General features: G+C 26.8%; 1 protein-coding gene across 3 annotated transcripts in view; it reads right to left on the bottom strand.

The window, feature by feature from the left end:
- The window catches only part of LOC100209056 (uncharacterized), a 112,919-nt gene that overhangs the window by 45,030 nt on the left and 53,943 nt on the right, over window positions 1-13,946 (bottom strand). For 2 of the 3 annotated variants that reach the window (XM_065788150.1, XM_065788151.1), the window contains exon 10: window positions 962-1,042. The exons of the other annotated variant lie outside the window; for it this stretch is intronic. In XM_065788150.1, coding sequence (XP_065644222.1) covers window positions 962-1,042 — 81 coding nt within the window. The remainder of the gene's footprint in view (window positions 1-961; window positions 1,043-13,946) is intronic. 3 annotated transcript variants of the gene reach the window in all.

The raw sequence follows: 13,946 nt of genomic DNA, 5'->3' as shown, positions 1-13,946 counted from the left end.
TTGCTAAAGAATTATTTCAGCAGGTTGCATATAAACATTATTTTTTTTATTGATTCATATTTACAAACTAATTAGAAATATTATTTGAGAAAAAAAAGTTTGAGTTTTGCATGCTTTTTAATATTTTTTCTTAAATGACCAAAGTTACACGGTGACCAAACTTAGGCGATTTTACGGTATATTGAGTTATTTTAAATTTAAAAGGGAGATGCAACCATTATTATCATCCTTATATATCTAATTTTTTTGTTAAAAATTTATTGTAGGTTACTCTGTTTACTCAGTGGATATGTTGCTTATTTACTTTGTTAATACAGAAAGTTGTTAAAAGAAAAGTCTAACAGATAGAGTTAAGATATTTGACATACCTAGCTCCCATGACCTGTTTTACAGGTCCTCCTTTGCTAGTAATATATATTAAACATTATATTTTTGTATAATTTTTAAAAGTGGTAATTTGGTAATAATTTTTCATAGATAAAATACCATACTTTTAAATCATTTACCTATTTTGTATATCTTAAAACAACAGAGAAATTAAAAACAGAAAAAAAATTAAACTCTACACAAACAAGATGTTACTATGCCATTTACAATAAAACCATTTGTTATCTAATGTTTTAATAATTTCTTGAACTGCAATATGAATAAGAACAAACTATCTGTCAATAAACTGCAATACAATGAGAACAAACTATCTGTCAATAAAATGCAATATGAATGAAAACAAACTCTGCATCAATATAACTACAATATAAATGAGAACAAACTCTCTGTCAATAAAACAATTTTAAGAACTAAAAGATTATACAAAATAGAAAACGTCACTTTTAATTGATTATACTTTTTTTGTCAATAAACTGATACCGCTTTTGCAAATACTTAAAGAGATTACAAAGTTAAATAACAGAATGCTTTTTTAAATGTTAAAAAAATATGGACAAAAAATAGTCTTACTTACGTCAACTTGTTGATGTTTAAGTTTTGACTTTCCTAGACCAATACTTTGAATAATCTTTTTAATAATGCCTTGCTTTAATAACTAATAACAAAAAAACAACATTTTTTTTGAAAACTTGATAATGACAGTTTATATTTTTCACAGATAATTATTGGACACCCACTATAAGCTTTTTTATACACCTTGATATATAAATGCTTATCTTATAATTATTTTAACGTTTTTTCTAAATAAAAATATTACAGATGTTCTTCTTGATGATGACCTGTTTAAGGTTTACAAGTTCTTCCTACCCTTACTTAATATTAAAATAAGTTTTTTTTATCACAGTTTGAAAATGCTACATTTTTGCTTAATAAAGAAATATTATATGTTACTGCTTAGGACATTTCATATTTTTTTGTACTCAACATCTTTTGATGCATGCAATTTTACTTAAACTGTTGTTACATAACCAACATGAGTATTAAAATTTAACCTCAATTCATCTTAAGATTAAATCTGAATTTTATAAAAATTGTTTATCTATACTTGCCAACCATATCCCATCTGTTTTAGTAATACTAATCAAACAATTCAAGATTCTTTACAATTATTTTTTCAAATAATTATTATTATTATATATATCTTTTATATATATTAAATAATATTGTGAATAAAAAATTAAAACTTTTTTGCATTTATTACCTATTACTTTAAACTTAAATATATATGTATAAAATATATATATATATATATATATATATATATATATATACATATATATATATATATATATTTATATATATATATATATATACATATATATATATACATATATATATATATATATATATATATATATATATATATATATATATATATATATATATATATATATATATATATATATATATATATGTATATATATATATGTATATATAGTATTTGACCCTCATAAACAAACTTTAATACATGGATTTGGATTTGTTTGATCCGAGGCTCCAGTAACACTATTTTAAAAAAATGTCATTTGATACCAAAATAAGATAAAAATTATAAAGTTTGTCACATGACTGGATATGACCTCAAAAATCAACAAAAAGTCACTTTAAAATAACCTAAATATCTACCATATTCTACCGTAATCAGAGAAAGATTTTCAACATACTTCTCAAACTGATAAGCATAGTGTTTTTTTTAGTACAGGAAAAAATTAAAAAAAATATCCATGAAAAATCTAACTGGATTTGACATCAGAAAAATCTTCGGTCAAAAATCGTGGAAAGCGAACAATCAGCGCAAATACTTTTAACAACAAAAAATAAAAACAAAAAATTTTTTCATATAAATGTGACCTCTATGCCACTCCGCATAAAAATTGGTTTGTAAAAAAAAATTATGGGATTACCTAATATATAGGTTATTTAAAAAAAAAAAACTCTGTCATAGCTGTTGATGGGTTTAATTTCAGAGAGATTAAACCCATCAACAAATACATATTTCAACTACTTATATATATAAAGTCTTGATTTATGGAATTTATAAAAAAATGATGAATTAAAATCATTAATAAATGATGGTTAAAAAATAAATTTAAGAGATTAGGAGATAATTAAATATTTTATTATATTTTTCTCTATTGTTTTTTTTTTTCTAAATAATTTTCAGTTTACTCAATGTATATTTATTAGTGTTAGGAATATGGGATCGAAAAATTAGCACTGTTTGCAATAAAAATTGCTGTTGTTTCTTGTTTTTTGTCAAAGTTATATCAAATCCTTCAATGAAATTGCTACAGCTTGCTTAGCAGAATCAATCATTAATTCAATTCCCAGCACTACTTTCTTAGCTTCAATATACTGTTTGTTTTAAGGCTAACTTTGAACAGGACAGTGCAAAAAACCAGCATTCAATTGCAAAATTGAAAAAAATCATAGTGTTTTTGCTGACAAACTGCTCTAGTTCTTTGCCCTTAATCAAAATTAAATTCGAAACTTTTTTAGTGGGTCATCCGTTCCTTCAATTTTCCTTCAAAAAGTATAAATAAACATTCCAGCTACACAAATACACTTCTCTTAATCCATTCATAAGTTTAAACTAATAGCAAAATAAATACATACTTTTAATGCATAAATCGACATTACTATCTATCATGCTAGATGAATTTAAGCTGGTGCTCGAAATGCTTTTTAGTGGTTGTTCTCTGATAAAAATTAATGAGAGGTTGAGAATCTCATAATAATCTGTGTAAATCAAGTTGATTTCTGACAAATATGTATATATTTGTCAGAATATGTATATGTAACCATTATTATTTCTACAAATACTATAATGGGCACTGCTCTAAAGAGCTTGCGTCTCATTCCATCTACTAAAACTCATTCTCGTGTTACTCGTCACTTTATTAAGTCTCATCCTTTTTCTGTGACTGTTCCTAAGTGCTCCAAAAACTCTTATTCCCCTAGTTTTTTTCCTTGAATATCAGTTCTTTGGAATTCGCTTCCTTCATCTTGCTTTCCTGATTCATATAATTTGCAATCCTTTGAGTCGTCTGTCAATCGTTATTTTGCTCTACAATCTTCATCTTTTCTCTTCTAGTAAGTTCCAACTCTAATTAGTAGTTGCTTGCAGCCTTGTTGAAAGCAGAGACTCTTAAAAACAAAAAATTTTTGTTAATGTCCAAGTTTTTGCAAAATTTTAATTTCTGAGAGTAAAAACTGCTTGTTGTTAATTTTTTCCCATGCTACTTAAAATGGTTTAAATAACAAAATTTTTGGTGCCTGTGATTATCCCAAAGATATTGTAACCACAATTTCTAGAACTAATATGTAAACATGATGACAAGAGGCCAAGTGAAGTACATCATGATATAAGTACTGCACTATCAAAGCATAACTTTGATGTGTTCTGTATTAATAATCATAGTCTCAATTGACAATGCATAGATTTTTCTGAATAGATTCCAATTGTCTATATAAGGAACTACAGCCTTTTTTTGCAGATCACCTGTTCCATTTTGAATTTTTGGCGCTCCCAGTAGTTTTTAAAAATTTATTTCAGAAATTCAATCTAATTTTGTGAGCCCTGCAAGATTTTCTAATAATTTTCCATCTCAATGGATGGTGCCACTTGGGGAGGAACAAACTTTGTTCATGGCAACAGATCTTCTATGATAATATTTGAATTAATATAAATTCAAATCATCCCCTTAAAATCTTAAAATAAATTCCTATTTTAATTAACAATAGACTAAATCTAAACTCTTCTAACAGGCTTGGACAGGAATGGCGTGCGATTGAATGCTATTGCTCACCACGGAAATGATTTTATTTGTTGACAACTTGACCACGACTGTTTAGATGTTTTGATATTTAAACATTTTACAAATGCACTGAAATATAATTTGGTTCAACCCTCAGTACAGCAAAAATGTTTCTACGAAATATTGGAAAATGTTTTTTTTAAATTAAAAGACAAAAATTTTTCCCTCTAATAAATTGCACAAAATTTTTAACAGAAATACTATTAAAGTTAATTATCCTAATTCTAAAGAATTCTTTTTATAATTAATTTCTTAATTTTAATGTAACTGATGCAACTTCCTGGTTGCAATATATATATATATATATTTATATATATATATATATATATATATATATATATATATATATATATATATATATATATATATATATATATGTATATATATATGTACATATATATATATATATATATATATATATATATATATATATATATATATATATATATATATATATATATATATATATAGATATAGATAGATATACATATATATAAATACATATATATATATATATACATATATATAAATACATATATATATACATATATATATATATATATATATATATATATATATATATATATATATATATATATATATATATATATATATATATATAGATATACATATATATAAATACATATATATATATATATATATATATATATATATATATATATATATATACTAATAAATATATATATATATATATATATATATATATATATATGTATATATATATATATATATATATATATATATATATATATATATATATATATGTATGTATACATATATATATGTATATATATATGTATATATATATATATATATATTTATATATATATATATATATATATATATATATGTATATATATATATATATATATATATATATATATATATATATATATATTGGGGTGTTCCAAAAAAATTAAAATTTAAAAATGTCTATATCCCCGGCTGTTTTCTGGTGATGGTTAGCGTAAAAACCCTAAACTTCAAATTTCAGCCCAAAATATTAGCCCTAACCCTTGTCCCAAGTCCCCCCAAAATATTCATTTTTTCATTTTTTCAAAGATTTTAAATTATTTTTATTCTATAACTTTTTGTAAACAAACAAGTAAACTTAGTTTAAACTTTTTTTTACACATATGATCAGAAAAAAAATCAAAGGCCATTATAACAAGTTTATAGCAACCATGGCACAATGGTTAGAGTTCTGGCTCAGAACCCATAGGTCTGAGGTTCGATCTTTAACTCTAGACCAACAAGCGACATTGGTACAGAAGGAGGCATGAACTTCTTGTTAAATGCTCTCCCGTGGTGCTCTGTGATAAAACCGTAAGGACTTCTGGGAGCACCTTAAAAAACTACAAAAAAATATATATATATGGGAATTAAACATCATAAGTATTACTATTTTTTTATTTTTATTGGTATTTTTAAATACATTAAAATACATCAAAAGCACATCAAAATTTTAGTAATTAGCTGTCTTTTGTTTTGGTGCTCATGTGTGTGAATTTCTTATTTGAATAAGCTATTATGATTTAATAGTGTTTACAAATTGTTAGTGTATATATTTTATATGACATATAATATATGTCTTAAACTATTTTTGCAAAAATAGTTTATGACATATAAACACTAACAATTTGTAAACATTATTAAATCATAATAGTTTAATCAAATAAGCAATTAACACATATATAAAACTATGTGCTGCTAAAATGTACCTCTTTAGAGATTTTATGGGCTATAATGAGGTAAATACTGCTAAGCTAAAAAATATGTCTTTTTAATGCTCTAGAGCATTAAAAGCTTGTGTATGTCAAGCACTGGTTAACATGCCCTTATGGAGTTGACGCTCTTTTTAATGACTTGAAACTTTTCAATGAGTTGCAGGTTTTTAAAGTCATCAACAAGGAAATATCAGAAAGCACCTCAAGAATATTCAAAAATTATTTTTGGTATTTAACCCAGAAGATAGCAGTTTTTCATTGTTTTCAAAAACGTTGTCTGACAATGAAAAAAAGAACATTATTTAAAAATCCAATTCTACCAATGTGGTGAGCTGAAAAAAGATACACCAACCTTTCCTGTAGTAACAAAAAATAGTTTCATCATTGATTAGACAAAACTCTTGGCTTCTGTTTGAAACCTTTGGTGTGAAACCCTTGGTGTGAAAACTCCTGTGTAAACATGGGAGGAGAACAAAGACTATCTTAAAGTAATGTACTTTTTAAAAAAATATTAGAGTTGTTAATGATGTGGCTGAGAGAGGTGTAAAATTGATGCAAGACTTTTCATTGTCCCTCACAAAAGATGAAAAAAGCAAAGTGTGTTACAAGTAGTTGAAAACCACAGAAAGTGTTTTTTTCAGAAAGGCAACTTTGAATCGTTAAACAAACTTTTACTGATGTAGTTACTTTTTCCTATTTAAATCAATGTGTAAGTGCTTTGTGTATTCCTTCATATTCAAATGTATAATAAGTTAGAAAATGTGTTGTTATTTTTTTAATGAGATTAATTTTGATAGTTACTCAATATAAGAAATACCAATAATACTATATATGAGAAATACCAATAAACGTGAAAAATTAGTAATATTTATGATATTTTAATACCCATATTAAACTTGTTATCATGGCTATGATTTTTTTTCCTGAACATATATGTAAAATAAAAGTTAAAACTGAATTTACTTGTTTATTTACCTAAAATAATTTTTAATCTTTAAAAAAACCAAAAAATAATTTTGGGGGACTTGGGACAAGGATTAGGGTTAACATTATGGGCTGAAATTTGAAATTTACGGTTTTTATGCTAATTATCACCAGAAAACAGCCACGGAGATTGACATTTTTTTTCGAGAAAATCCTTATATATATATATTAGGGTTTTTTTGGAACACCCTTTATGTGAGCATTTGCTCACTTTTTTTTCTTATCTAAATTGATATGGCTTTTTTAGAAAAAGAAGAAAACGAAGAATAATGAATGAAAAGATTGCTGTCCCGTCCCAAACCCTCAGTCGATGTAGCAGCACTCCACTGCAAGTCAGGCTATTTGTCAGCCGATGAATGTACTGAAGCCCCCCGCAATACTGAATAGCAAGCTATTTCAGTATGACGTCATACTGCTCACCTAAATCAGCAGTATAAGATATATATATATCTTATTATGCTGTATATATATATATATATATATATATATATATATATATATATATATATATATATATATATATATTAGGGGTGTGCTAAAAAAAAAGTTTTTTGAATTAAATGTTGCACAGTTTTAAATATTGTTTCTTTGACTGAAAAAAACTTTTGTGCAAAATTTTAAGACTTTCGGATAATATTTTGAGGTTGCTCAAGGAAAATAAAAATTTACTGTGTTAAAAGCATTTGCCGCAACAACAATATTTAAAAAACTTGAGTTATAGCTATGATTTAAGGAATTATTTTTCAAAATAATTCCTTAAATAATGCAAATAACATTCAAATGTTGCACTATTTACAAGATCAAAAGTTTAGTCTGTAGCAACAGTGGCATATGTCATCAAGATGCTTTTGCGGCAATCTGGAATGCGATTTCTGTTGTCCTCAACAACTTGTATTAGTTTCTGCATTTCAGATTCAGTTTTTGTGATGGATTGATTAAATGTGCTCATAAGAGCAACAGAACGCTCAGCAGTGTCACTGATAACTTTCACAGATTTAACAATTGCTTTAGTATAACGAAATTCAGCAATATTCTCCCAGGTCTTTGGTTCGTTCCAGATAAAATGGTTACATCGAGACCAAGTGACTGCAAAGCAGCAATTGATGATGATGTAACAAGCTCATGAAGTTGCTTTTTTTCCAACTTGTTTAATTCTGCTGCTGGACACTTTATAACCTTAACACTCCAATCAGCTCCACTTTGAATCATAGCTTCAAAATTCAACTTTTTTTCTGTGTCATAAACCCTGTAAGAAAAAAATGAAAATGGAATCATTTCTGACCCAAGGTACAGAGTGTGATTTTGAAGCTTCTTCATAGCATCATTTGAAATGACCTTGTTGATCTCAGAATATTGTTTAATTATTGTGAAGAGCACCAGGTCATTTGCTGGAGCATCACTTGCAATTGGACAGGCAATCCAATGCTGGTACATAGATATGAGCAGCAACGATACAAAATTCGCACAAGTTATTCTGTTCTTTCATAGTCAATTTGAATTCATTTCTTAAGAGGTATATCTTCATTCAATAGATGACTTTAGCCATCCATCTAGCCATGTGATAAGCTCCCGGCATGCGAAAGCGATACTTCTTGGTGGCATAGTCTGATAATGGAAAACCCAAAATTAAAAGCCACAGCTCGATCATCTCTTTGTAGTCTTCTCTTGGTAAGTACGAAGAGTCATCTGATAAGAAAGGCTGCAGAAAGCAACCAGCCTCTGATCTAAGTTGCTGAAGCTGTGGTTCAGCAAGATGGGCGTCATCTAATGGAGCATAATTGGCTTGATTTATGCTTGGACAACACTTCTGAAATCGTTCAAATACTCAAGCAGTGGGCCCAACATATCTCAAGAGCTATGTTGGGCCCAATGCTGGATCCAAGCAAAACTGAGTATATTTTCCCAATAATTACTTCATCCATATGGTGACCGCAAACAAAGTAGAGAAGATTTTTCTCCGTCAACTTCTCTAGCAAGATGCATGCACCATTTTTAAAATCCGTGTTTGACGCTGTTGTGTCAAAACACATACCGACAATATAATTTGCAACATTCCATATGGTCAGTAACTGGAAGGTTGCTTTTGATTGTGCCAGTCCAGTGCAAGATGATATCTTTACAATACCCAGTATTTTCTCCAGATTACGACCAGTCACATCAATAGCAATTCTATCAACATTGGACTTTGGATTTTCATAGTTGGTGCTGTCTCTCATCATCTTACCATCCCAGTGGACGACCATATCTTGTTTCTCACTTGACATAAATTTCTGCCGAATATGATTTCAGTTGATGAACGATGCATGATGCGTTTGCGGCGGACTGTTGATCTCGATAATGGTGTACTTTGGAGGTCCTCTCCACTTGCTCTAGCAATTGCAGCTGCCAATATAGTGAATTTTTGGTCAGATAAATTGATTCGATCAAGTGTGGATGATACATCTGGAGAAGACAAAATTCCATTGAGAATATGTGGCTTTTTATTTTTAGGACTTTGTTCACAGTCAGTTGATTGGGTTACTAGTTTTTTGTGATAAACCGGAATTTCTATTTCATAATCATCATTGTCATCAGGAATGTCTCTGACTTCTGTTGCTTTGCTATCACTATCACAATCAAGACTAAAGTGGCTACAGGTAGGGGTAAGGACAGCATTTGCTTTTTGTCTTCTCTCTTCCTCATTCTGCTTTCTTTTTGTTTCTGCTTGTTGACGCTCTGCTGTTCGCTTTTCTTGTTAAGATAATTTTACATCTTCTGCAGCCATCTTCATCATATGAGCATTCTTTTGGTCTTCCAGAAATATTTTATCTTCATCAACTTTAATTAGCTTGTTTGCATCCTTGTGTAAAATGTCAAACAGTAAATCTAATTTGATACTAAAATCTTTCTCTCTAGCAATCTGTGACTTACTAGCTCTTCCTTTATTCTTTTTAATTGAATTATATTCGTCAACGCATGCTTTCACTTTTGATACAATATGAGGCTGGTAAGTTATTGGAATTCTTTTTCCAGATGTGAGTTAAACCATTAGATGTTGCTTTTGCACTGGCTGGAACTGTTTGTTTCAATGCTTTGTGATAGTGGAAAAACGTCCTTAACACATCAACCATCGTTGGAAGGGCATTGCTTGGTAGGTTCTTCTCAGGTTGACCAATCAACCATATTGCAGTTCGATTACGTGTCAAAGGAAAATTTGAAGAACTTATCTTTTCACTCATTTTCAGCAACAAGCTAAAATTAAATGATACCAAATTAAACTTAACTTTAGAAACTAAATAATAATTTGCAAACATAATTTAAAATATGTGATCAATATTTCAATATGAATGTGATGAAATCATAAGTATTACAAAACTACAAACACTAAAGTAAGTTAAGTCACCCAATAATATTTAGCACTAAAAAACAAGATATTGGCATAACAGCTATAATTACTATTTTATAGGATTAAAATAAATAAGAACCTCAAAATCTTTAAATATTTCAGTTGTTCAGCAAAAAATTACAATTAATAAAAAAATTTTCAATCAAAAACATCAGATGACAAGATATATATATATATATATATATATATATATATATATATATATATATATATATATATATATATATATATATATAAAAGAATTAATAGCAGGGAGGTTCGTTTACCTAGGCTTCCTTGTACCACCTAAATTTATTTGAAACTTACAAAGTTCTAAGTAATGCTTCTCAGTGAGGTGATTATTTATAAAATATTTATTTTGCAATCCTATTTTGGTTTTCAGAAAGCGTTTTTATAGAAAGTTATTTTCAGAAAATGCTTTTTGATGGTCTAAAGTAAGTTTGCCGCTGGTATCTTTGGATTCTGGTATCTGGTATCTCTAGGATTGCTTTACAATCCTAGAGGAAATGCTTATCTATAAGTTTTTGTACATTATATTGTTTGTTACTTATGCACTAAATTCAATATTCAACAAGTTTACTCTCAATGTGGGTTTGTTAATAGATGACATTTTTCACGAGGCTATCATTTCTTGTACCTAGGGCTATATAGTTTGCTTGTACCATATGTGCGTAAAGAATTTGCTTGATAACAAGATTGATTATTTTGGGATTACCATTTTATGAGTAGACATATTTGTCAATTTACTCAGAACTATTAGTTAATTTTGTTATTTATTAAATTCAGATAAATCCCAATTTTTTTCAGCCAATCATTATTGCAATAATTTAGATCATCCTATATTTATAAATGGTAATGTACTCAATGAGTCATCTACCCTTCAATTTCTAGGATTAACTCTTACTTCCCATTTTTATTGGAAACCGTATATCAAATCGATTTCAAAATTAGCATCTGCTAAGGTTGCATCTTTTTATTGTCCTCGACACTTTCTTACTCTGGATTCTGCTTTTTATCTCTATAAATCTCTCTTAATCATTATCACATCGTCGTAATATTGCTTCTCTTTCTCTTTTCTACAAATACTATAATGGGCACTGCTCTAAAGTGTTTGTATTATGGAGTCAAACCTAAATTTCAGAGAGCAACCCTAGCACAATGGCTACACAATTACATGCGGTGAGCTGCTTGCAAAAAACCATGTCTATTGATGAAACATCAGAAAGCAAGAAAAAACTTGTGTTTAGCACATAAAATTTGTTCTATGAGCATGTGGCACAACGTTCTTTTCAGAGATGAAATAAATGTTAAGATTATTTCAATAAAAAACGAACTAATGTTTAGAAGAAAGCCACATGAAAAAATGGACCAATTTGATGGAAGGCTTGATTCTCCATAAGATATTTAGACATGATGGATAATTATTTAATGCCTGCTATTCACATTTTCTAAAAAGACATGGGAACTATCTTCCAACAAGATATTGATCTATACTGCTAAGATTTGCAAGCAATTTATTGAAGAAAACAACATTAAAATCATGTCTTTGCCTGCCAATAGTCCAGATCTCAATTACATAGAGAATTTGTGGTCTTGGTTAAACCGTAATCTTGGTAAAATTGAAATAAAAGATCTGGACCAGCTGAAAGAATTAGTAACAAAATTACTGAATAGTGTTCTAAAAGATATTACTCAGAATTTAGTGAAATCTATGCCGAAACATCAATGAATGCTTAAAAGCATTTTTAACATTTTAAAAGGATTTTTAAGCATTTTAAAAGGATTTTTAACAAAATAATAATTCTTTTTTTTTTTTTTTTTTGTTTAGTTGATATTTTTTTTACTAAGGTTTGTTAACTTTGTTTTTGTGGTTTGTTCATTTTAACCACATTTTTTTTATACAAATGAACACTTGTTTTAATTTTAATATTTTATTTTTTTAATTTTTATTATTTTATAATAAATTTCTATTATGATTATTTAATTTATTTCTATTTAAAAAAACTTAAGAAAAAATTACATTTAGTTTATAAATTATTTAATTTCTAACTTGTATTCATACTAAAATAATATGATGAATTGTTATTAATAGTCAATACTAATATATATATATATATATATATATATATATATATATATATATATATATATATATATATATATATATATATATATATAAATATATATATATATCAGAAAATTAATTACGACTTTAGGACTTATCAGATTTAATTGATATTCATAATTGATATTCACCAAACTAATAAAACTTCAATTTATACCAAAAATTAAATTACAGGAAGTCATAAATGTCTTGGCTACTGTAAATTTTCAGACATTTGTGGAATATGCTGACACTATTATAAAAAGAATTCTTTAGTATTGCTTACTTCTGCCTTTTTTTAAAATATTTTTTAAAGGGGGATTTAATAGTTTTTTAGGAGAAACTTATTTTCATGCCTGCATTTGAAATTCAATTCAAATTGGTTTGCATGTGTAATTATTTCAAATTTTTCTTGTAGGCATAATATATATTTTTTGGAAATATTATTTTATGCAGGTGCTGTTTTAAGGATGGACCAATTCAATATAAAATCATCAATATTTTTATCTTTCAATTCCCATATGTATTTTGACAGCATGGTGTCTTTTGAATACCTTTTATTTTTAAAGAATTATTTATGGTTGAAAAAACATTTTTTCCGTTCACTCTGTTACATATTTTGATAAACATTTTCCACTCACTGGGCAATTGTTTTTATTGTTCATAAATGCTCTGAGCTAACCACTTCGACCACAAAAGCTTTGTTTGACAAAAAATTTAAAAATAATAAACAAAGGGGTTTAAAAAAGTCCTCTCATTGGATAATTGTTACTATTGCTCTGTCTTTTAAGAATATTGAGCACTCCAGTTTGTAGAATACATTTAAAATTATTTAAATATATATATATATATATATATATATATATATATATATATATATATATATACATATATATATATATATATATATATATATATATATATATATATATAATATATATATATATATATATATGTATGTATATGTATAAATATATATCAAGCCTTCTCAGGAGATGTGCCCGCTTAAAACTTTTTTATATTATATTTTTACCCATATAATATTTTTTATCAATAACTTGGCCACAGCTCCTTGCCTTTTTTAAGTTAGCGTTGAATAAAATGCATTGAATAAACAAATGTAAACTTAAGCTAAAATAAAACAAACAAACAATAAACTGGAAAGAGAAATTAAAACTGAAAAAAAAAATTAAAAAAATACAAAACTAAATTCAAAAAATGAAAATCTTAATGAATGATAAAATAAAAAATAAAACCAGAAAAAAAATAAACCAGAAAAAATAAAAGCATAAAATTAATATATGTTTTCATTTTATTTTAAAAGTGAATCACTACAAAGAATTTAGAAAATATTGAAGTTTCAAAGTTATTTAATCCAAGCTTAATTACTTTGAAATTTAACTAATTAAAAATTTAAAACTTTGATAATTTCTAATGTCTACATAGCAAATAAAACATTT

Source organism: Hydra vulgaris, chromosome 01 (assembly GCF_038396675.1).
Source record: "Hydra vulgaris chromosome 01, alternate assembly HydraT2T_AEP".
NCBI classification, from domain to species: domain Eukaryota; kingdom Metazoa; phylum Cnidaria; class Hydrozoa; order Anthoathecata; family Hydridae; genus Hydra; species Hydra vulgaris.
Note: the sequence above shows the minus strand (reverse complement) of the source record. Positions and strands in the feature narration are given on the sequence as shown.